Raw genomic sequence first — 25,651 nt, 5'->3', positions numbered from 1 at the left:
TACCCTGTTCGGCTTGATATACCACTTCTGCACTTTTGGCAACATCAGTCATTTCACATTCTTTGAACTGCTCTCAATCTTGAGTTGCAGTTATGAGGAAATGTGGGAAATTTAAAAAGTGTAGGCGCAGCCTCACCCACCCATCTTTTTGAAGCAATGCCAACTCACACAAAAATATTAGTCAGTCAGAGCCATTTGAGTAAGGAGAGGTCAACCAGAAGATAATTTGCCCCAAATCTGTTCAGATTTGGAACCAATCCTAACTGCAAATCTTGGTATTTTATAACCCTGTCCAATTCCTTCTTTTCAATGTTACTGTCTCTTGGAAAAACCATCCTCAATAAACCCAACAGTTGCTAAACAATTACCGTATATACTCGAGTATAAGCCGATCCGAATATAAGCCGAGGCACCTAATTTTACCACAAAAACTGGGAAAAACTATTGACTCGAGTATAAGCCGAGGGTGGGAAATGAGGCAGCTACTGGTCAATGTAAAAAATAAAGATAGAGCCAAGTAAAATAACATGAATATTTATTTGAACGAAAAACAATAAAAGTGCAAAAGGGGGAAGGAGGATTCCCAGCTTTAGAAAATTTAGAACTACGCCGCCTTTGGTATGACCTGAGCATAGCTCATAAAATTATCTGCTACAATGTACTTCCTATCAATGACTACTTCAGCTTCAACCACAACAATACACGAGAACACAATAGATTCAAACTTAAAAGTGAACCTCCAATCTAGATTGCAGAAAATGTGACTTCAGTAACAGAGTTGTTAATGCCTGAATGTGCTACCTGACTCTGGTCTCTTCCCAAAATCCCCAAAGCCTTAACCAAAGACTATCTAGTATTGACCTCACCCCATTCCTAAGAGGTCTGTAAGGCGTGCATAAGAGCACCAGCGTGCCTACCGTCCCTGTCCTAATGTTCCCTTTAGTTGTATTCCTTTTATGTATTCAATTCATGCTTATATTTATATAATTATTTAATATGTATTTGACAAAATAAAATGAATGAATGAATGAATAGAATAGAATAGAATAGAATTTTTATTGGCTAAGTGTGATTGGACACACAAGGAATGAATGAATGAATGAATGAGTGAGTGAGTTACTTCAACAACATTGTCTCACAGAAATTGACAATACAACTGCAAGCATGAAAATGAGTCCTCCTTTAGCTTCCAAGGGACCAGGGTGCCTCTGAAGGTCAGTGCTCTAAGCACTAAGAACCCAGCACAAATCTAAGCCTGTATGCACACCAATAGTGAAAATACCCTGCACAGTGTCTCTTGGCAGAGAAGGTTAATTTTCATAGACGTTGGGGTGGCTCTTTTTTTTTTTTTTGGCAGGGCAATAAGGATCTCTAATATCATTAAACCCAAGTGTGAGGAAAAAGACAGCAGCTAAAATGTTAAGGCCAGTTGTGTGACCTTCTCCAATACAGTTGGCCTGGCTGTTTGCCAAAACTTAAAACACCCTCCATCCCCCTCCTGCTAAAGCTTCTTTCTTAAAACAATTGTGGTCTTTGCCTTTCATGTCGCTCAACCTTTCACCTGCCAGGTTCCTAGCCCTTCACCCTTGACCCACTGCTGTGTTTGCTTAGCATTGTGCCAATCGACTTTAGAAGTCTGTGTGTGTGTGTGTGAGAGAGAGAGAGAGAGAGAGAGGGAGGGAGGGAGGGAGTGCAAAAGGGGGAAGGAGGATTCCCAGCTCTAAACAAAGGGAAATCCCGGAATGCCAGCGAAAGGCGGTGCTCGTTCCTCCTCCCTTGCTCAAAAGCCCCAATAACCTTCACCAGCAAGGCAGACCCCACGGGAAGGAAGGGGCAGGCTGACTCACCGAGCATCTGGCTGAAGAGCAGCTGCTCCAGGTCGCCCAGCACGGTGAAGCACGGAGGGAGAAGAAAGAATGAAAGAAGGGGAGGAACGGCCCCTCCTTTCTCTCTCTCTCTCTCTTCCAGCGCCACGGAAGAGACTAGAGCACACAGGACTAGAGCACACAGGCGCGCACACACACGCCCAGCTTCTGAAGCACGGAGGGAGAAGAAAGAATGAAAGAAGGGGAGGAACGGCCCCTCCTTTCTCTCTCTCTCTTCCAGCGCCGGAAGAGACTAGAGCACACAGGACTAGAGCACACAGGCGCGCACACACGCCCAGCTTCTGAAGCACGGAGGAAAAGAAAGAATGAAAGAAGGAGGAACGGCCTCCTTTCTCTCTCTCTCTCTCTCTTCCAACGGAAAACGCTCTTTCGCTTGCGGGGAGAGGAGGAGGGAGGAGGAGTGCAAAGGGGAAGGAGGATTCCCAGCTCTAAACAAAGGAAATCCCGGAATGCCAGCGCGAAGGCGGTGCTCGTTCCTCCTCCCTTGCTCAAAAGCCCCAATAACCTTCACCAGCAAGGCAGACCCCACGGAAGGAAGGGACGGGCTGACTCACCGAGCATCTGGCTGAAGAGCAGCTGCTCCAGGTCGCCCAGCACGGTGAAGCACGGAGGGAGAAGAAAGAATGAAAGAAGGGGAGGAACGGCCCCTCCTTTCTCTCTCTCTCTCTCTTCCAGCGCCACGGAAGAGACTAGAGCACACAGGACTAGAGCACACAGGCGCGCACACACACGCCCAGCTTCTGAAGCACGGAGGGAGAAGAAAGAATGAAAGAAGGGGAGGAACGGCCCCTCCTTTCTCTCTCTCTCTCTCTTCCAGCGCCGCGGAAGAGACTAGAGCACACAGGACTAGAGCACACAGGCGCGCACACACACGCCCAGCTTCTGAAGCACGGAGGGAGAAGAAAGAATGAAAGAAGGGGAGGAACGGCCCCTCCTTTCTCTCTCTCTCTCTCTCTCTTCCAACGGGAAAACGCTCTTTCGCTTGCGGGGGAGAGGAGGGAGGGAGGGAGGGAGGTTGGCTTGCTTATTCAACCCTTCCCGGCTAGCCATCCAGCCCTTCCCAGGAGAAGGCGAGGAGTTTTGGGCGAGCGACCTTTTTGCTAGAAAGCGGAGCGGCTGCCCCAACACCACCAGTTGGGGCGGGAGCCGGGTGAGCTGCAGTAACTCCCGCCAGGCTATGCATTGGCGGGGAAGCCCTGGCGGTGCAGTCCTTCTCGGCTGAGGAGGAGGTTTCCCGACGCGCGAACTCGCCGTCGCGAGAGCCACCCCAAAGGCCAGAAGAAAAGGTCATTCCATCGGAGGAATGGGGCGAAGGCTCCTTCCTCTCCCGCCTTACCCATGCTGTGCGAGCCCGGCTGGGCTGCAACCCTGCCGCCGCTCCTTCCTCAGCCTCCGGGGCTCACGCTCTAGCAGCCGCCAAGCTCAGGCGGACTCGGCAGCTCCCATCAGCACTCGCCGCGGCGCGATTCGGGCAGGAGGTCGGTCTCGCTCCGTGGCCGTGGCGGCGGCGGCGGCGCGGCGGCGGGCGCCACCGCCACAGAGCGAGCCCGACTCCTCCTGCCCGAATCGCGCCGTGCGAGTGCTGATGAGCTGCCTTACCCATGCTGTGCGAGCCCGGCTGGGCTGCAACCCGCCGCCGCTCCTTCCTCAGCCTCCGGGCTCACGCTCTAGCAGCCGCCAAGCTCAGGCCGGACTCGGCAGCTCCCATCAGCACTCGCCGCGGCGCGATTCGGGCAGGAGGAGTCGGTCTCGCTCCGTGGCCGTGGCGGCGGCGGCGGCGGCGGCGGCGGCGGAGGCGCCACCGCCACAGAGCGAGCCCGACTCCTCCTGCCCGAATCGCGCCGTGCGAGTGCTGATGAGCTGCCTTACCCATGCTGTGCGAGCCCGGCTGGGCTGCAACCCGCCGCCGCTCCTTCCTCAGCCTCCCGGGGCTCGCGCTCTAGCAGCCGCCAAGCTCAGGCGGACTCGGCAGCTCCCATCAGCACTCGCCGCGGCGCGATTCGGGCAGGAGGAGTCGGTCTCGCTCCATGGCCGTGGCGGCGGCGGCGGCGGCGGCGGGCGCCACCGCCACAGAGCGAGCCCGACTCCTCCTGCCCGAATCGCGCCGTGCGAGTGCTGATGAGCTGCCTTACCCATGCTGTGCGAGCCCGGCTGGGCTGCAACCCGCCGCCGCCGCCTTCCTCAGCCTCCGGGGCTCACGCCTAGCAGCCGCCAAGCTCAGGCCGGACTCGCAGCTCCCATCAGCACTGCACGGCGCGATTCGGGCAGGAGGAGTCGGTCTCGCTCCGTGGCCGTGGCGGCGGCGGCGGGCGCCACCGCCACAGAGCGAGCCCGACCTCCTGCCCGAATCGCGCCGTGCGAGTGCTGATGGGGAGCTGCCGAGTCCGGCCTGAGCTTGACGGCTGCTAGAGCGAGCCCGGGAGGCTGAGGAAGGAGCGGCGGCGGCGGGGTTGCAGCCCAGCCGGGCTCGCACAGCATGGGTAAGGCGGAGAGGAAGGAGCCGCTCCATTACTCCGATGGAATGACCTTTTCTTCTGGCCTTTGGGGTGGCTCTCACGGCGGCGAAGCTCGCGGTCGGGAAACCTCCTCCTCAGCCGAGAAGGCTGGCGGCTCCCCTGCCCAGCCCTCTCACTGCACCACCAGGGCTTCCCCGCGCCAATGCACAGTCCGCCAAGTTTGCGCCGTCCGCCCACCAGACACGGGAATGGGGGCCGGCCTGGGGGCGACAAATCCCGCGAGACCTCGGCGGGCCCGCTCCCCGTCCCTCCCATGGGAGTCCGTTCGGTACCCCCTCCTGTGCGGGGTTCCCGAAGACGTAGACTCGAGTATAAGCCGAGGGGACGTTTTTCAGCACAAAAAACGTGCTGAAAAACTCGGCTTATACTCGAGTATATACGGTAGTTGTAAGGTCTATCTGTAACTCTGGGTGGCTAACAGCAACAATAAAAACACAAGCAATAAAAACCACACAAAAATAAATGCTTCAATCATGCCTTTTAATCAGTCTGTATGATTGGGCTGTATTATTTCAGGTCAGTTATATTATTATGATTGGTCTCACAGTCAACCAGATGTTAAGATTTGATTTGGCATTTTTGTCCACCTTTTGTGTCCTTCCCAAGGACCTGGGATATGATATTGTTTAATAATACAAAGGTACTGTAGCAAGGTATAAGGTGTTCCAAATAAAGTTGCATTTTGTAATTGACTGTGGGTAATTTTCTCAATGCTGATTGTATACAACTGCTGCTCCAGATTTTTTAAAATTGCATCCAAAGTACTTATTATTGTCTATTGAAATGGACATATAATATTAGAACCATCATTAAAAAGGCACAACAAAGAATGTTCTTCCTGTGTCAACTCAGAAAGCTCAGACTGCCCCAGGAGCTGTTGATACAGAGGAATTCTTGAGTCTGCCATTTGTATTTCTATAACTGTCTGATTTGGTACAGCAACCAAACCTGAATAGGTACAGACTTCAACAGATAGTTAGGACTGAAGAAAAAACAATTGCAACCAGCCTGCCTTCCATTGAGGACCTGTATACTGCATGAGCCAGAAAGAGAGCTGAAAAATATATACAGACAGCTCACATTCTGGACATAAACTGTTTCAACTCCTCCTCTCAGGGCGCCACTGCAGGAATTTGCATGCCAAAACAACTAGACACAAAGACGTTTTTTCTCCTCATGCCATCCCTCTACTAAACACCTAATTCCCACAGCACTGTCTTATGCCTAAGGATATTTACCCACGTAGCAAGGCTGTATTACTATACCTTATCTTTCGTATTGCCTTCTCCTATTGGTATCTTATGATTGCCGGTATTACTTTGTTGTTTGTATGTAAGCTGAGAGCTTGTGCACCGGAGACAAAATATTTGTGTGTCCAATAAAACACTTGGCCAATAAAAGAATGTTCTATTACAATCGGTGCTGTCCTTGCTTTCTTTTGCCACCGACGTTCTACTTCTATTATGGTTGGCCAGACAGTCAGCCAGATGTTTAGACGACTGGATTTGGCATTTCTATCAATTTATGGGGTCCTTCCCAAGGATCTGGGATAGGCAGAGCTTGATCTCTGGCGGTGTTAATTATTATCACCACCATTATATCCGAGGGATTCCGCCTCGTCTATAACGTCTGCTTCCTCCGTTTCCTGAGCCTGGAAGGCGGCAAACGCGCGTCGTTAATTTGCGCTACCGGTGCCAAGAAGTGAAAAGATCTGAAACCCAAAAGGCCGGTTACGAGAGCCAGCGAGAAAAGGAAACACGCCCCGAACCCGCCCGACAGCTACGGAGGAGGAGGAGGGTGTGCGCGGCGCTGAGATCCAGAGCCTGTCGGGCCCTCCCTCCCCGCACAGCCTGACTCACTTCCCTTACGGTGCCCATCCCAGCGCGCCCGGAATACCAGGTAGGAACGAGCCCCCGCTCCCCTCTGTGCCACCACCCTGCCTTCTTCCCTCGGAAGGGGCTTCCCTGCCCCCTTTCCCTTGCAGCCTGGCCGCTAAGGAGAACTTCTGCCCGGCCCCACCCGGCCCTCTTTAAAGCTTTCTTTTCGGTTTGCAAAACCAGCTTCGTTTCCCCCCTGAAGCTGGACTGGAGAAAAGGCTCCGTCGCTTTTTTTGTTTTTCCTTCCCCCTTTCCCTTCGCCAACTGGATGTATCTTGGCGGGGAGTAGAGAGAACCGTCTGATCCGCGCGTTACAATAGAAGGTTGGGCCGTAGGATCAGGGCATGGAAGGCATCGCCCACGCTGCACGTCTCTCGTTTGGTAGAAGGCGGGCCCCGATGGAAGGGTTTTGAAGGGGGATTAGGGACCGGGCGACAGGGTGACCTTCTGCCTCCTCCGTTTGGCCCTTTTAGATGCGTCTCCCGCCGCTCTGGCCCTCCGTCGGCAAGACAGAGGCGAGCCCGGAGCGCCCCTTCAACTCCTTTTGAAAGTTGGCAGCTGTCAGGCTTCGGCTCTTCCGCCCGTCCCTCTGACCCTCGCGCTCACGGCATTTGCTGTCCCGTCAGAGGATGGGGGCTGTTGGAGGGTCTGGAGCTCGACCAAACTGCTTTCCTTGCAAAAGGACTGCAGGTAGTGGCTGATGGGATAGGTTTTTGGCTTCCTTAGCTGACCCTGAAATATGCTTTGGGCGGGGTTACTTTCTTCCCGCTGCTAAATTTTTATTCAGCAGCTCAGTTACCCGCTGGCTGACTTTCCTTCTTTTCCCGCGTGAATCTGCTTCTTCCATTCAACAGCAATCTAGACTTCAATTCACCACAGTTATAGTTGGAAAGAAAGAATAATCAAAGGTGGTTTTTGTGTGTGTGTGCAGCTTAATTCAGGCATGGAAGCTGCTGATTGGTAAAGCCCCCCCTCCCCCCTGTGTTATAAATAACTCAAAGCAGTGAGCATATCTAATGCTCTTTTCCCCACAACAACAACCTGTGAGAGGAGTTCGGCTGAGAGAGACTAACTGGCCGAAAGTCATCCAGCCAGATTTCTAGATTGGTGTCATAACCGCTAGACCAAACTGACTCTCTTGGTTATCTCTTCCTTGTCCCTATTTAACTGTTCCCAAATTAAAAAGGAACACAGGACTGAAACACACTGAAACTCCTAATTAGCACAATGTTTCTCTGTGATCATTTGCTTGCCTAAATTGTTTTTTAAAATGTTACTTTATTTTAGGCATAGGAAGCATGCAACTGTAATAAGTTTCATTGTTATGGAATAAATGTGTTCCAAAGCCCTATCTATCCCAAATTGTTAGGCAAAAAACAAAGCCAAGGCACACCCAGGCATCTGAGACAAAACAAATTTGCAAACTATGTCTGATATTGATTCAGGCCCCAGCTCTGAATGTTTTTCCATTTAAATAAAAACATTTTATCTTCTTCATAGAGGTAGAACCTGAGTTTTGAAAACAGAATTTCAGACAAATCTAATAAGTACAATAATTACTTGAAGTTTTGCTTTTTGTCTTTTTTTCCCCAGTTACGTTGGGTTTTAGGAGAATTTGAATTGGACAAAGATTCAGAATAAGAAGTGATTTAATATGTTGATGTAATTTATGGCTGTTCGACATACCATGATAAAAACAATGCATAGCTTTGTACAACATGTGGATTCTAATCAGACACAATCCCTTGTAATATGTATCTAGAATGCATGAATTCCATTTGGGACTTGTACTGATTAAATAAGCTCTGAAGATTTTGAGGGGAATTTGTTTAAATGGCCTCTTTTGTTGCTGAAAAGAAATCTATCTGTATTCATGCTCAGGCAAAGAATATGGTGAAAAACTTAAGGAGTGGCTTATAATTCTTTTGTAAAAGTTATAATCTCACAAAAATGCAAAAAGCTTGTTGCTTTTTAAAGATTTATGAAGGCCTATTAGTTTATGTACTAGATTGAATATTATTAGCTGCATCCAACGTTTGCAGGTATTGGAGTTGGGCAGTGATAATAAATTCAAATGAATAAAATAAATCTGTACATGTAAGTGTAGAAGGAAATAATACACAAAAATGCAGACTGTGGCATTAAATAAAACTTGACTAAAATAAGTACACATGGTAAAATATTTGTTGCTGACAGTAATCCTAAGGGTGTATTCATTGTAAGTTACGTGTAATGGAATAACATCTTTATCCTGATTCAGAGGGAGTCACCAAATGGGTTTCTTTGATTTTATTTTTTCATAAAGAGGAGTAGGAAGAACATAATCCTCTTTTCTCACACTCTGTAAATGTGCTTTGGAAAACTATGTGCCCCTCCTGGAGGCTTTAGCAATTGTGTGTTAGTATAACTGCCTAGCACTGAATTAGATCCACCCACTATTGCCTTGCCTGGCTTAATCCAACATTGCCCAACTATTCACAGACATGGCTAGTTTGTAGTGCTATAAGGGTTTGAAAACATTAGCTCTTGTTGGGGCAACATTGCCTTTACTGTTATTGCTCAACCCCTCTTGTTATAATAGACCACATTGTCCTTAGTCCTTTCCTATTCTGGGAGATATAATTACTTCCAAATATTGACTTTATTTATGTTGGGTTTTGCTTCCCCATCTCATTTCTTCCCTTCATATGTAACTTGTTTACAAACAGCTTGATTACATTTTATCCCCTTCAGAAAACAAAACAAAACATGTGCTTCTGCTAAAATCATTCTCTGCAGAGAACCTGTAGCAATGTAGGTACTGAAGCTACTTTTGCTTTTAAGATAAAGTATTTTAGTGGTTGGTGTAATCATGTGTGAGAGATCTTCATTTAGTTTTAAAAGTAGGTGTTTTTGATTGCACAATTAATTGTCATTTAGGGATATTGGCTCCAACTTATTTCTCCTCACCCTCATTCTGCATTTTCTAGATAACACCATGGATGAATATAAAGGCATGACAGATAAGGAACTTATCGCACGATTGAAAAAATACAGCATCCCCCACGGGCCAGTTGTTGGTATGTGTTGTCACAATGTATTTACCCAGAGCAGAAAAAATAAGTACAGGTAGTCCTCGACTTATGATCTCAATTGAGCTTGCAGTTTTGGCTCTGATGGTTGCAAAGTGGGTTACCGTATGACCATGCCTGATTTTATTACCTTTTTGTGGTGGTGATTAAGTGAATCCATTGTTTGCTGTGCGGTAGGTTGTGTTGGAAACAAGTAAAGGCCAGATTCTGGCAAAAACTTCATATGTTGCAGTCATGTGACCACAGAGTACAACAGCCATAAATGTGAGTGGCCCCAAATGTCAGAACTTTGCATCTGGGTCATAACTCCCTTTTTCAGGATTCTTCGTAGCTTCAAATTGTCAATAAGTGATCTGTTATAATATGAGGACTGCCTGTAAACATGCCTTGGAATTTGGAAGTGGGGAAGTAGCAAGCTAGGAGAAGAAGCAAAATAAACAACAAAAAAAGAAGTTTTATAGCAAAAATGATTTTTTTCCCCAACTTTATGTGCAAGTCCCCTTTTCCAAAATCTAATTTTTAATGAGCTGGGTGGAAAATTTACTAAAATATTGAAGATTAGATGTAAGATTGCCCTTAATTAATTTTACTTAATTAACATTACATCGAGTTCTGTTATGGATTGCACCAGTAGAGGTTAAACCAATTTCATTGTATACTTGAAGTACAATGACAATAAAGGCTATTATTATTCATTTTCCTCTAATCACTTATTTTCCTCTGGATCCTTTCTCTTTTGGAGCATAGCCAGGCCCTCCCTTCAGCACAGAACTGAAAGCCAAGGATAGTTCTTAGGTCATAAAAATTGCGCATCTGGCTTTTACAGCAGAAGAGACCAACCTATAAGAGAAGATTCTATTTGCCCCCTCCCTCTTGCCCTCCTCCAGTTTTTCACTAATTTTACAGTGAATTGCCTGAAGAAATGGAGCATTTATTTATTTATTTATTTATTTTTGTCACAACATCATATAAAAAGGATTATATAGTATATAAACATATATATGAGTAAATATTAGGAGGTATAAGCACCAATATATATATAGGAAGAAGAAAAGAAAAGAAAAAAAACAATAGGACAGGAACGGTAGGCACGTTTGTGCGCTTATGCACGCCCCTTATGGTCCTCTTAGGAATGGGGTGAGGTCAATAGTAGAAAGTTTTTGGTTGAAGCTTTTAGGATTATGGGAAGAGACCACAGGGTCAGGTAAAGTATTCCAAGCACTGATGATTCTGTTACAGAAGTCATATTTTCTGCAATCTAGATTAAAGCGGTTAACATTAAGTTTAAATCTGTTGGTTGCTCTTGTATTTTTTAAGACCTCGTTATCCAGCTGGCAGTTTCTGCCCAATAACTGTCGTTTAAGATCTCGACAAACCAGGATACCACCATTTTCTGCAATCTCTGATGACTTTTTCACATAATCAGCTTCTTGCACTGCGAGATGCCCCCCTCTCGCGGGTGTGGCCCTCCTTTTTACCGAGGGCCTACCTCGATGACGGATTTTGGAATCCCGAGAGGTGGCATGCTTCTAAGAGAGGGTTAAGGTGGTTTTTAAATTTATCTTTTTGTAAACTTTTATCTAATTCAAATAAGGAGTTAGGGGGTGGGGTGGGTGGGGGGGCATGCCCACAGGGGATTAGGCTAGTCCCTTCTATAGTTCACGATCTGGAGGTTTGTAAATCGGAGGTCTTGGAGGAGGTTAAGGCTCGTCCATGTACGGGCACTTCCATCTGCACGGTACTAGGGAGGGGCAGGTATGGCGGAAGCAGGGGCTCGTATCATGTTCGGGGAGTGCGTTCTCGCTGTTTGAAAGCGATACCGCACTCCGGGCCCCTAGGCTTCACTCGAGTCCCGAGTGGTTATATCCCCCGGAACCTGGACCTTCGATTGATGTTGTGCAATGCCAGGTCCGTCATGAATAAGGCCCCCCTCATATTCGATCTTATTCAAGAGGGGGGAGCGGACCTAATGGGCATTACGGAGACCTGGCTGGGCACGGAGGGGGGGGTTCCCCTCACTGAGATGTGCCTGCCGGGTTTCCGTGCGTTTCATCAGCCAAGGGCCCAGGGTAGGGGTGGGGGGTAGCGGTTGTTATTAACGAGAGTCTAGATCCGAGGGAGGTCGCTGTCCCGCAGATAGCCGGTTGTGAAACCCTCTTCGTGAGGTGGGGCCGGGGGGTGCAGGTGGGCTTGCTGATCACGTACTTGGCTCCTTGCTATGTGACGGCAGCCCTGCCTGAGCTGCTGGAGATGATAGCCGGGACGGCGGTTGAGACCCCCAGACTTATGGTCATGGGGGATTTCAACTTGCCGTCAGCGGGCGATTCGTCAATGGTAGCTCGGGAGTTCATGGCTTCCATGACGGCCTTGGACCTGACCCAAGTAGTTGCGGTCCCCACCCACGTCGGGGGTAACATACTGGACCTGATTTTCGTCTCGGGACAGTGGCTAAATGATCTGGAGTTAGGGGAATTAATATCTCAACCCTTGTCATGGTCAGATCATTTACTCCTTCAGCTAGATTTTTGGACCGCTACACCTCACCGCAGGGAGACGGAACCGGTTAAATGGTTCCGTCCCAGGCGCCTGATGGACCCTGAGAGGTTTCTGACGGAGCTTGGGCCATTTCCGAGGGAGTTAGCCCACGGCTCGGCTGAGGAGCTGGTGGCCGCCTGGGATGAGGCGGCCGCTGGCGCCTTAGACCGCGTCGTGCCTTTGCGGCTTCTGACCCGGCGACGAACTCGACCAGCTCCTTGGTATAACGAGGAGCTGAGAGAGATGAAGCGCCGGAAAAGAAGCCTAGAGAGCGCCTGGAGGTCCAGCCGCTCCGAACCTGACCGAACACTAGTACGGTCATATATTCAGACCTACCTAGTGGCGATCAGGGCGGCGAAACATAACTATTTCTCCGCACTCATCGCATCGGCAGATACTCGCCCAGCCACCCTGTTTAGGGTGACCCGCTCCCTGCTCACGCAGGAGGCTCGGGAGGACCCCTTACAGGGACGTGCTGAGGATTTTGTTCAGTATCTGTCTGATAAAATCGCTCAGATTCGGGACGGCTTGGACACTGATTGGATTGATTCAGGTGGGATGGCGGAGACAAGTCTTGAGAATGTTATCTGGGCTGAGTTCGATCCTGTGACTCCTGAGGACATGGACAGGTTGTTGGGTAGGTTGAACTCCACCACATGTTTATTGGACCCGTGTCCCTCCTGGATGGTGCTGGCCACTTGGGAGGTTACACGAGGCTGGCTCCAGGAAGTTACCAACGCTTCCTTGTTGGAGGGTGTCTTCCCCGCCACCTTGAAAGAGGCGGTGGTGAGGCCCCTCCTCAAGAAGCCCTCCCTGGACCCGGCTGTTTTAGCGAACTATCGTCCAGTCTCCAACCTTCGCTTTTTAGCGAAGGTTGTTGAGAGTGTGGTGGCAAATCAGCTTCCTCAACACCTGGAAGAAACTGTCTATCTGGACCCGTTCCAGTCCGGTTTCAGACCCGGTTACAGCACCGAGACGGCTTTGGTCGCGTTGGTGGATGACCTCTGGAGAGCCCGGGACAGGGGTTGTTCCTCTGTCCTGGTTCTATTAGATCTCTCGGCAGCTTTTGATACCATCGACCATGGTATCCTGCTGCGACGGTTGGGGGGATTGGGGGTGGGAGGCACCGTTTATCGGTGGTTCTCCTCCTATCTCTCTGACCGTTTGCAGACGGTGTTGGCAGGGGGGCAGAGGTCGACCCCTAGGCGCCTCACTTGTGGGGTGCCTCAGGGGTCTGTTCTCGCCTCCTGTTCAACATCTATATGAAGCCGCTGGGTGAGGTTATCCGTGGTTTCGGGGTGGATTATCATCTGTACGCTGATGATACTCAGCTGTACATTTCCACCCCGAACCACCCCAATGAAGCCGTTGAGGTGATGGGCCGGTGTCTTGAGGCCGTGCGGGTCTGGATGGGGAGGAACAGGCTCCGACTCAACCCTTCCAAGACTGAGTGGCTGTGGGTGCCGGCGTCCTGGTACAGTCAGCTTACACCATCGCTGACTGTGGGGGAAGAAGTATTGACCCCCAGGGAGGGAGTGCGCAACTTAGGCGTTCTCCTGGACGATCGGCTGTCCTTAGAAGAACATTTGACAGCCGTCGCCAGGGGAGCTTTTTATCAGGTTCACCTGATCCGCCAGTTGCGCCCCTTCCTTGACCGGGACGCCTTACGCACGGTCACTCACGCCCTCGTCACTTCCCGCCTGGACTATTGCAACGCTCTCTACATGGGGCTCCCCTTGAAGAGCACCCGGAGGCTCCTGTTAGTCCAGAATGCGGCCGCGCGGGTAATAGAGGGAGCACCGCGTTGCTCCCATATAACACCTATCCTGCGCGGCCTACACTGGCTACCGGTAGTCTTTCGGGTGCAATTCAAGGTTTTGGTTACCATCTTTAAAGCGCTCCATGGCTTAGGCAGCCTTCTGCCGCCGATTGCCTCCCAACGACCTGTGCGCTCCCACAGAGTGGGCCTCCTCAGGGTGCCGTCGACCAAACAATGCAGGTTGGCGACCCCCAGGGGGAGGGCCTTCTCCGGGATTACGACAACTCCCCAACCTCCGGACCTTCAGACGGGAACTGAAGACTTTATTATTCCAGCGTGCGGGACTAGCCTAAGAACAAAATGTTTTAGTTAAATTTTAATGGGGGTTTTATTGGTTTTTATTGTTTTAGTGATCAGGCCAGGATAATATTTAGTTTTAACTGGGTTTTAATGGTTATTTATTATATTGTTTTAATATGCCTGTGAACCGCCCTGAGTCCTACGGGAGATGGTGCGGTATATAAGTTTGATAAATAAAAAAAAATAAAAAAATAATAAAATATTGTTGCAATTAAAGTTGAAGTAGTCTTTAACAGGAAGGACATTACAATAAATGATTCTATGAGTTAAACTTAGGTCTTGTCGAAGGCGACGGAGTTCCAAGTTTTCTAAGCCTAGGATTTCAAGTCTGGTGGGATAAGGTATTTTGTTGTTTTCAGAGGAGTGGAGAACTCTTCTTGTAAAATATTTCTGGACTCGCTCAATTGTATTGATGTCAGAGATGTGGTGAGGGTTCCAAACAGGCGAGCTGTATTCTAGAATTGGTCTAGCAAATGTTTTATATGCTCTGGTTATGGGGATAAAATTCTGCCTCTCTGCTCTTACAGGTGAGGAGGAATGATGCATAAATAACAAATGTGGATATGTTCATTGAGTCTTAAGAAGAAGAAAAAAAGTCAAAAAGAGTCTTAAAATGCTTGAAGGGGAATGCTGCACCTAACTAGGAATTGCTTTCCTGTGAAATATCCAACCCATATTTATCTTGGACAAATGTGGCTTTGGGCGTGTTTTCACAACAGATTAACATCCTCTCTGAAAAAATATTTAGGACAGGTTTCCTTTGGGAGTTGGCAAGACTTCGAAGCAAAATCAGTAAAGATATCTGGAAGTATTAATAGAAGAGTAGAAGGAACGTATGGAGAAGGCTGAAGGGTTGTATATTGTTCTCTGGTTAATTGTAACCCCAGCCTGGTTTCTGTTTCCCAGGATCTACCCGGAAACTTTATGAAAAGAAAATCTATGAATATGAGACTGAGCGGACTCAATATCCTTCGCCTGGAGGATCTGTGTCCCACATAGGTAAGAAGAAACAGACCCAAGTGGAGAAAGATCTCCCTGCCAGGCACTAACCTCTTTTCTCACTCACCCAGAGCCAGCCACCAGCCAAAGCTACGTAAAAGAGACCTTTGTGAATCCACGGAAAAGGGACGACTTCAGTTATGGACGAGAAGGTGAGTGAAACGAATTGCTAAAACAGGAGTAAAAGACAGACATGGACTGAGAATCAAAAGATATTGGAAGGATGAGCAACCCAACAAACAAACAAGCAGACAGGTGAAAATTAGTGGGGAAATGGCATGCGTGTTCTTGGTGCTCTAAGGAAATGGACAATCCAAGTTAAATTAAAAAGGAAATCAACATTAGGGTGACTATGTGGGTATATCCATGCTGTCTTCATGACAACAGTAGGGAAATAGATTGCCATTGCTCTCCTTGGAAAGTGTTTTACAACTTTTCAATCTTGTCTACAACCCAGGTATGTTGTAATAATACTAAACACACCCAACCTTTTTTAGTTTCCCAGCCTAGACAAGGTGACCCAGGTACTGACTCCTATCGAGGCTGGATCAAATTTAAATACCTCCTCATTCATTCTACCCTGCAGCTCTTGGCTCCACAAGAACTTACTTCAAAGACTATGTCCCAACAAGACAGGAATACTATTCTGAGTACAGAGATGAAGGTAGGTGTGAGAGGAAAGTCTTTGACTGAAGGAAGATGGATTATGGGCTGTGGACGTGGGATGAGAATATTGAAAACCTGGGAGTTTTTCGTTTGGGAAGAAGATATCTTTTATTGGTATTTTTATAGCAAGAGAAATGTATGTATTCTCTCACCCAAAAAATGACATAATTAATGTCAAGACTATGCTCAGTCTTGTTCATATTTGGAATTCAACCCCCAAAACAAGGATTTCTGTATACTGGTAAACCTGGCGTGGTTAAGCCTAAAATCACAAATAGGTTGATGGGATTTTATTTCAAATCAGAGACTATGTGCAACCAATGCTGTATTTGCCCCATAAGGTTGATTTTTGAGCTTTTGGGGGATTTTGACATCAAGGTTAACTTTGTTGTCACTGACACTGCCAAAATTAATACTCTACATCACAAACAGGTACATTTTAAAAACATAGATGCCTTTTACTTTCTATGATGTTTGCTTTTTTTTAGTCAAAAGTCACTTTCACCCTTTTTTCTTAACGAATTGTGATTTTTTTAAAAAAAATCTATATAACATATATTTAATTCAGTGCTGATTTTCATAACACCTTAACATTCATATACATTTTTATATATATTGCCCTTAATATTTATGTTTTTGCAAAATATTCTTTCCATGTCTTTATACCTTTTGGAATGCTATTTTTCCTTAACACATTTTATAAGCATTTTTTTGAGGGGAGATTTATACTCAGATGTACAAAAATTAAAGAACACCAAAGAACATTAAAGAAGGTCTTTCATTTTCTCTATTAGTTTGGAATTAGTCATTTGATTTGTCTGTCTTTACTAACTGTAACCTAATGTAATTCATGCAAGTTAATTACATTACATTGGCATCCTTCAGTCTCAAAGGACTATGGTATCGTGCTCTGGAAAGAGGTCCTAAAACAGCATCTAGTGTGACTAAAAAGGCCAATTCAAGAGTGGCAATCCCTTCCACACTGAGGGCAGATACATTCTGTCCCCTGCCCAGCCCCCAGATTTTACTGGTTCCAGGACTGCCTCTTTGATAAGTTAATATAGACAGAGGAATACGAACGTCTCCACAATCCATAGATTGGCTAGATGTAGAGGTCTACAATATTTTAGCAGGAATTCTGTTCTGATTCTGTCGTTCACTAGTGATTGAAATGTTTATAACGTTGCTTTGGTAATTATGGTGAAAGTTATCATTTATTTTTTAAAATGTCAGAATTTCTGGAATGTTGTATTCTTATCTCAGGAATGAATTCTGCAAGGACAGGTGGTCCTTGCTTAATGACCACTTGTTCAGTGACTGTTCAAACTTAGGATGGTGCTGAACAAATGATGGTTATGACTGGTCTTTGGACTAATGATCACCATTTGTGATCTTCTTTGCTGGCTTCCTACAAGCAAAATCAATGGAGAAGACAGCAGGGGTTAGCAATTAGTGGCCACGTGATGTCCTTGTTTAACAACCCACAGTGATTCCCTTAACAATGGCAATGAGAAGTTCTGGGATTTCTTTGTTAAGTGGCATGGTTATGTGATGTTATGCTTTACAACTGCATTGCTTGATCCCAATTATGTTGTGAAATTCGTATTACGTATAATTGTGTTATGTCGTATACAACAGAATGCCAAACAGATCCAAAACCATTTGCAGATACTGTCTGTCCCTTTGCAACATGTTCTCAGCTTAAATAGCTTAACTTGATTTTTACTATAAATACATTTCCACACATATGTTCCAGGAAGGGGAAAAGCATTTGCTTCAAGTAATTTTTTTCCTGTGATTTCCTAGATCCCAGTCCCACCAAGTCGTATCTGAGTTATAATTACAGTTTGCCCCACCATGAAGAGCATTCTTCATACGCAACAGAAGGTAGGAAGAAAAGTACAAAATGGGCTTTGAAAATTCACAAACCCTGTAAAATTAGAACCATAACATTTGGTCAAACTGATAATTATTGAGAAATCTGGGAACAAAAAAAAAACACCCATCCAGAGAGCACCCAATCAGAGAAATCTTATCTTGCAAGCTTTTATTATTATTTTTATATTGATATATAACAAAAATATATGCCATACCATCAGAGCGTTTGATAAATCTGTCTCTTTTATAACAGATATGGATGTGAACACTTCTGAGCCCTCCGGATCTTCCTATCGGAGTTACTCATCTTTATTAAGCCATACTACATCTCCAGGGACGGTGAGCGCCCGCCAACCAGTAAGTTGTTCCTCACATGCTGTCAAGACCAAAGACAACACAGAGAACTCTTAGTTGTTGGAGATGACCAGGCTGAGCCCAAGTGAGGGATCATATGTGTTATAAGTCACGAATAGATCTAAGTCCAGCCCACCTTGAATGCCTTTCTTATCTCTCGCTCATTTCCCTTGACTGGTAGTTGGTCAGATTCTTGTAGATTCTGCCTGAATCATCTGATTTCCCTGGCGCATGACATTAGTTGAATCCAATCTGTTACTTGCTTTTACCTAATAACAGTAACAGAGTTGGAAGGGACCTTGTAGGTCATCTAGTCCAATCCCCTGCTCATGCAGGAGACCTATACTAGGGATTCAAACCACCGAACTGCCAATTTTTCTGATCGACAAGCTCAGTGTCTTAGCCACTGAGCCGAGAATTTTGCCAAACTGAAGCTATAAGCTTCCAACCTACTAGCTATAGCTTGAGAGACCTATGGCACGTATGTTAACTTCTCACCGGAAGATGGAAATGAGCCAGTTGTGGCCTCTGGAAGGGGGGGGGAGCCGTTTTCACCCTCCCCAGACTCCTAGGAAGGCTGGAGGCTGGAGGAGAGCAAAAAACGGGCCTGCCGTGCCATTGCGTGCCAGAAAAAGGAGTCACAGGAGGAGTCGCATGTGTGGGGGCAGGGTGCATAGAATTATGGGTGTGGACATGTCCGCGACCCCCCCCCCCCGCCTGCCCGCTCCTGGCATGCGATGGCAAAAAGTTAGCCATCACTGTTCTAGGGAACCTCTTCTCCATCCAGCTTGGGCTGCACAGTCTTTTAATCCTGCCTCTGGGAAAGCTCTGTGCTGGCCAAACTCTCCCCAAGGTACACATCCCATCACACATCCCTAGACAGAACAAGAAAGCTATCCAGGTGGGGTTAACATCCGAAACAATCAAGGAAACATTCTGCTCTATATTGCTGAGCAAGGCAGTTGTTAAGTGAGTCGCCCCCAATTTTACAAACATTTTTGCTACCGTTGTTAAGCAAATTACTGCAGTTAAGTGAATCATGTGATTGTTAAGCAAATCCAGTTTCCCCCATTGGTTTTGGTAATCAAAAGCCAGCTGGGTTGGCCACACATGACGACCCCGGGATGCTGCACCCCGGGGCCGTGAGTGGCTCAGGCTGTAAGATAGCCTGTTATTAAACACAGCTGCTTGCAATTACTGCAGGCTCGAGTCCCACTAGGCCCAAGGTTGACTCAGCCTTCCATCCTTTATAAGGTAGGTAAAATGAGGACCCAGATTGTTGTGGGGGCAATAAGTTGACTTTGTATATAAATATACAAATAGGATGAGACTATTGCCTTACACAATGTAAGCCGCCCTGAGTCTTCGGAGAAGGGCAGGATATAAATATAAATAAATAAAAAATAAAATTAAAATAAAATTAAAAAACTGTTGCTTATACAAGCGGGTTGCCAAGCAGCCAAATTTTGATCATGTGACCAGGGAGGATGCTGAAATGGTCATAAGTGAGAGGACCAGTCATAAGTCACTATTTTCAGTACTGTTGTAATTTCACATGGTTGCTAAACAAATAATTGTAAGTGAAGGGCTACCTGTATACTCACTGCTCTCCATGTTTTCTTTCAGATTGCGGAGCCATATCCTTACACTTCCAGTGAGAAGGATATGCCAGCTGAGAGGTACCGGTAAGTAGGGTCCGTGCAGAGGCATCAGTAAGAAAAAATATTCCCAGGAACGTCTCGTGGAATGGGTTGTTTGCTTTGTGGGTAGAGGCCTTTCTGTGGTTCCTTCAGAATATGCATGATTTGATGACCATGAGGGTAGCCAGGTGATGCTAAGTCCAGATAGAGCTACCTTCAGGAAGAGTTTCCTGAAGAAGTCCTGTGCCCACATGCCCCTGTGCACCAAAATAATTTGTAGATTTTGAGTTGGAAATGCTGCACAGCCTTATCTATAATGGGGAATCCTCTCAGTGTTGCCAAATATTTCTGGTTCTAAAGAAAAGTTGAGGTTAAAGCTTCCATCAGCTGAGACGGTTTTTCCCAGTTTAGTTCCATCTTGAGATATCAGAGCTGCCATTCTCAGAACAGCTGCCGACTGTCAGCGTTGGAAGTTGCAGTCCGAGCACCTTTTGACAGAATCAGTCCAATGAAGGCTATTATGCTAAGGTAAGCCTTCTATCTCAGGCAGTGAGTTTTGAGCACCGTCACGAATTTTTTTTTTTAGATTTTTATTAAAGTTTATTATAAGATACAAAGAGAAACAAAAATTGAGGAACCTTAAAGAGACAAGCGCAGAAAGAGATAAAAAAGGAAAAAATAGTGGGGTTTGATTTTTTTTTTTCAGTATAGTAGAATACAAAACAAAAATACAGGTAGTCCTCAATTTATGACCACAATTGAGCCCCAGATTTATGTTGTTAAGTGAGATGTTTGTAAAGTGAGTTTTGTCCTATTTTATGACCTTTCTTGCTTCAGTTGTTAAGTGAATCACTGCAGTTGATAAGTTAATAACCTGGTTGGTTATCTGGCTTCCCTATAAAGTTTACTTGGCAGGAGTTTGCAAAATTTGATCCCATGACCTTGGGACACAGCAACAGTCATAAATATGAATCAGTTGCCAAGTGTCTGAATTTTGATCACATGATCATGGCAGATGCTGCAAAGTCGCAACTGTGAAAAATGGTTATGAGTCACTTTTTTCAGTGCCATTGTCACTTTGAACAGTCACTAAATGAACTGTTGTAAGTCAAGGACTACTTGTATGCAACCTCAGTCTTTTGCTTTACATTTTAAAATGTTTGAAGCCGTTTCTATAACAACAAAGTCATTCTGATCATCAAAACCTAAAACTAAAGTTTCATTTTTTTTCAGTTTTCGTTCAAAAACCAGAAACGGTTTCCAAATGAAAACAACAGATAAATTCTCTTTAATTCACGCAATCAGTTTTGCCATCTCCAACTCCATCATCTTTATCATCCATTCTTCCATTGTGGGAATTTGTCTTTCTATCCTTGTGCATCTAAGATTCTTGCTGTTGTCAACATATATAGTAGCAAAGGTTTTGAACACCACCAGAAAATTATCAGCATTAGTGCAATTATCAAAATGAGAATCTTTTGCAATCTTTGTGAAAAATCTGAAAGGTAGGGTAGCATCCACATGCAAATGATGACTAGTGGAGATCAGGTGAGAGTAAGAGAAATTTCGTATCATGCCAGATAGAAAATCTAATTTGGGAGGCCTTAAATCGCAGTGCCTTCAGTTGATCAGGTTCTTCTGCACAGCACTCACTGAGATGAACTGCATCCCTGCATTTCATTTCCATGGAGTTTTATCTTGTCAGCAATGGTTTACTTCATGTTAATTAAGGGGAAAAGACAAAGCATTTGTTTTTGTCTTTTAATAGTCATCCAAATGTTTTAGATTTTCTCAATACAACGACGAATTACTGGTTAGTCTTTAGTATGAAACAGTTTGCTCATTCTCTTTCTCTCTGTAACCTAATTTGCCAGCATCACTGGAAGGCTTTATTCTAGGAAAACAAATTTTTGGCTCTGGGTAGTCATTATTAAGGAACCTCAAAAGAGAGAAATATTCCCTGGATTTAGGGAAAGTCAAAGGGGCTGACTTTGCAGACTCTTTGTACTTGGAATTAAAATGGTTGCCTATCATCACCAAAGCAGTGGGGGGAAATCTTAACATGTATTCTCAGTAAATCCAAGACTACCCTCTTATTTTAAAAATACGTTTATTGGACAAAAGGGCTTCTTACTCCGTTCAGAAAAGTATTTTGCATTTTGGGAGTGTGTCATGGGAGCTCTCAGCAGTTATTGCCATGGAAAGAGTAAATAGGAGGAGGTTATTTACAGAAGCAATATGAGTAACAGTGTAGTTATAATAACAATATAACAGAGTTCAAGGGACCTTGAAGGTCTTCTAGTCCAACCCCCTGTTCAAGCAGGAGACCCTATACCAGTGATGGCTAACCTTTTTGCCCTCACATCCCCAAAGTGGGGAGACCGCGGGAGGGTCATGTGCTTGCATGCCCACACCCATAATTCAATGGTGCTCCACGCCCTGCACATGTGCACGCAACCTCCCGCACTCCCCCCTGCTTTTTGCATGCGATGGCAAAAAGGTTACCGGTGGGCTCGGTAGGCCCCTTTTTCGCCCTCCCCAGGCTCCAGAGGCTTTCTTGGCTCATGTGCCCACAGATATGGCTCTGCATGCCACCTGTGACACGTCTGCCATAGGTTCGCCATCACAGCCCTATACAATTTGAGACAAGTGGCTGTCCAGTCTCTTCTTAACAGCCTCCAGTGATGGAGCCCCCACAATTTCTGGAGGAAAGCCACTCCATTGGTTGGTTGCTCTCACTTGTCAGGAAATTTCCCCTTGTTGCCACAGTACCACATACAGGTAGTCATCAATTTACGACCACATTTGAGCCCAAAATTTCTGTTGCTAAGTGAAACATTTGTTAAGTGAGTTTTGCTCCATTTTACGACTTTCCTTGCCACAGTTATTAAGTGAATCACTGCAGTGGATAAATTAGAATAGAATAGAATTTTTTATTGGCCAAGTGTGATTGGACACACAAGGAATTTGTCTTGGTGCATATGCTCTCAGTGTACATAAAAGAAAAGATACGTTCATCAAGGTACAACATTTACAACACAATTGATGATCAATATATCAATATAAATCATAAGGATTGCCAGCAACAAGTTAGTCATACAGTCATAAGTGGAAAGAGATTGGTGATGGGAACTATGAAACGATTAATAGTAGTGCAGATTCAGTAAATAGTCTGACAGTGTTGAGGGAATTATTTGTTTAGCAGAGTGATGGCCTTCGGGAAAAAACTGTTCTTGTGTCTAGTTGTTCTGGTGTGCAGTGCTCTATAGCGTCGTTTTGAGGGTAGGAGTTGAAACAGTTTATGTCCAGGATGAGGGATCTGCAAATATTTTCACGGCCCTCTTCTTGATTCGTGCAGTATACAGGTCCTCAATGGAAGGCAAGTTGGTAGCAATTATTTTTTCTGCAGTTCTAATTATCCTCTGAAGTCTGTGTTTTTCTTGTTGGGTTGCAGAACCGAACCAGACAGTTATAGAGGTGCAAATGACAGACTCAATAATTCCTCTGTAGAATTGGATCAGCAGCTCCTTGGGCAGTTTGAGCTTACTGAGTTGGCGCAGAAAGAACATTCTTTGTTGTCCTTTTTAATGATGTTTTGATGTTAGCTGTCCATTTGAGATCTTATATGATAGAACCCAGAAATTTGAAGGTTTCTACTGTTGATACTGTGTTGTCAAGTATTGTGAGAGGTGGAAGTATGGAAGGGTTTTTCCTAAAGTCTACCACCATTTCTACGGTTTTGAGTGTGTTCAGTTCCAGATTGTTTTGGTTGCACCACAAGGCTAGTCGTTCGACCTCTCGTCTATATGCGGATTCGTCATTGTCTCGAATGAGACCAATCACTGTTGTGTCATCTGCGAACTTCAGTAGCTTAACAGATGGATCATTGGAGATGCAGTCATTGGTATACAGAGAGAAGAGAAGTGGGGAGAGCACACAGCCTTGGGGGGCCCCTGTGCTAATTGTACAGGTATTTGATGTGATCTTGCTTAGCTTCACCTGCTGCTTCCTGTTTGTTAGGAAGCTTGTGATCCACTTACAAGTCTGTTCCGGTACCTGTAGCTGGTTTAGCTTAGTTAGAAGAATGTCTGGAATGATGGTATTGAATGCTGAACTAAAGTCTACAAAAAGGACCCTTGCATAGGTCTTTGGAGACTCAAGATGTTGTAGGATGTAACCCGGTTGTTAAATGAACCCGGCTTCCCATTGACTTTGCTTGTGGGAAGGTCGCAAAAGGGAATCACATGACCCTGGGATGCTGCAACCATCACAAATATGAACCTGTTGCCAAGCATCTGAATTTTGGTCATATGATCATGGGAATGCTACAAAGGTCATAACTGAAAAATGGCCATAAGTCACATTTTTCAGTGCTGTTGTAACTTTGAACAGTCACTAAACAAACTGTTGCAAGTCAAGGACTACGTGTAATGCCACATTGCCACAGTGGGCAGGGCCAGTCCTAGGACGCCCATTTCCCAGAAGGCAAAAGGAGTGAAGGTGTTCTCTGGCACTCCCTCCAATGATCCAGAGTGCTCTCCATCCCTGCTGATCTTTCTCTGACCTGGGGAGCTGCATTTGGGGACGAAACGATGGACCACAGCTATCTTCCTGTTTGCTAAGAATGCCTATGGGGTGCCCAAGGGAGTCCTGTAAACCAAAAAGAAAATGTCACTCTTTCCTTGCTTAACATCGTGAATATTCAGAAATAATTAAAGCTATGTGGAGGCAAGTGGGTACCCAGGTGTAGGCAAATTGTTCCCCGTGGGAATGCGATGAATTCCTATCTCTGAGATGGGAGCAGAAGAGGCTAAATGCCCTGCTGTAATGGTATGTGGGAATGACCTTGGGAGGCAGGAGGAAAAACTGCAACCTAGACATAGTTTGATAAAATTTGAGCTTGAAGGAAGAGGAATGGTGACAGTATCTCAGAAGAGGAGAGAAAAAGTAAAGAATGGGAGTACTTTCAGACTTGAAAGATGTTAATATAACCTTACAATAAATGTAGAGCTGGTACTCCTGGTCTGCTCTTGTCTGGACTACCTGAAAGGCTGACATCAATCTTCTAAGATTCTTTTGCCCCCTCTCCTCCATACGGCTCAAATGTCATTTATCAGATCCTTGTCTACGCTGCAGCTCTTCCTTCTGCCTCCCAAGGTCATTCCCACATACCTTCCTATAACAATTCTTGTAGATGACGGTATTTTCCAGTAAAAGAAAGCAAGCAAATATTGTCATTTTTAGCAGCAGACCGAAATATGAGCAATATGAGCAGGCCTCTATTAGGACTATTGGATATCTAGAGTTGACTGCATGTTTATATTATGATAGCGATTTCTTAGTGCTTCTGCCAGAAAATTATATTACAGTGAAAAAGAATTCATAATGTGGACTGGATTAAAGAGATTTTCCAAGAGCTTAATAAAATTTATGTAGGACATCTCTTCATACCTTAAGAACCAGGTTTTAACATAGATTGTATCAGAGAGATTTAACTGGCCACGGGGCCAAGAAGGATTGGACATGCCTTGAGCTCTACTTAAAGAAGTTCTACTTCTTGAAGAAGCCTGTGCACTTACATTTCTGTTTTGGGTTTATGTTTGCAGAGACAGCAGTTCCTACCAGAGTGTTTTCCAACGAAAATCATCTGGCTTGTCTTCGCTTCAGGTGCAGCCCCGCCGTGCCATACATCCAGAACGCCAGGCCCAGGTGGCGGAGAAGGCTGTGGGGAGCAATGCAGAAACCAAGCGATACCTCCCCCTCTGGCTCCAGCTCCTGGTGTTTGGGCTGCTGGCTGCCTTTCTGGCCTTCATCTACTTCTTACAGGGAGGGGCCGATGATAACCCCTTTGTCAAGTACATTAGTCAGTAAAAGTCTTGGCTTTTATTACTAAGCTGGCTCCCCAAGAGCCTAGGCCAGTCTTAGATGACCTGGTTCCCTTCAGATTGGTTGAGGCTGTAATTTCCAGAAGTCACAGCCCGTTGGCTGAGATGCTGTGATTTGCAGTCCTAACCCAGCCAGAAGCCACCACAATGGCCAGGAGTGGCCTAGAATTTTGTGTGGGGTTTGTTTATTTGTTTGTTTGTTTGTTTGGGGTGGGTGGGTGGGTG

At 45.8% G+C, this 25,651-nt stretch overlaps 1 protein-coding gene across 1 annotated transcript; it reads left to right on the top strand.

Annotated features, from left to right (window-relative positions):
• Positions 1-6,145: 6,145 nt before the first annotated feature.
• Positions 6,146-25,645, top strand: EMD (emerin). Its single transcript, XM_058170328.1, has 9 exons — positions 6,146-6,301; positions 9,249-9,338; positions 14,911-15,003; positions 15,075-15,155; positions 15,590-15,667; positions 17,476-17,556; positions 17,801-17,904; positions 19,528-19,586; positions 25,148-25,645. The coding sequence occupies exons 2-9, from the start codon at positions 9,257-9,259 to the stop codon at positions 25,410-25,412; spliced, it is 843 nt and encodes a 280-aa protein (XP_058026311.1). The 5' UTR covers positions 6,146-6,301; positions 9,249-9,256; the 3' UTR covers positions 25,413-25,645.
• Positions 25,646-25,651: the final 6 nt, after the last annotated feature.

This window comes from Ahaetulla prasina, chromosome 2, assembly GCF_028640845.1.
Source record: "Ahaetulla prasina isolate Xishuangbanna chromosome 2, ASM2864084v1, whole genome shotgun sequence".
Classification (NCBI taxonomy): domain Eukaryota; kingdom Metazoa; phylum Chordata; class Lepidosauria; order Squamata; family Colubridae; genus Ahaetulla; species Ahaetulla prasina.
Note: the sequence above shows the minus strand (reverse complement) of the source record. Positions and strands in the feature narration are given on the sequence as shown.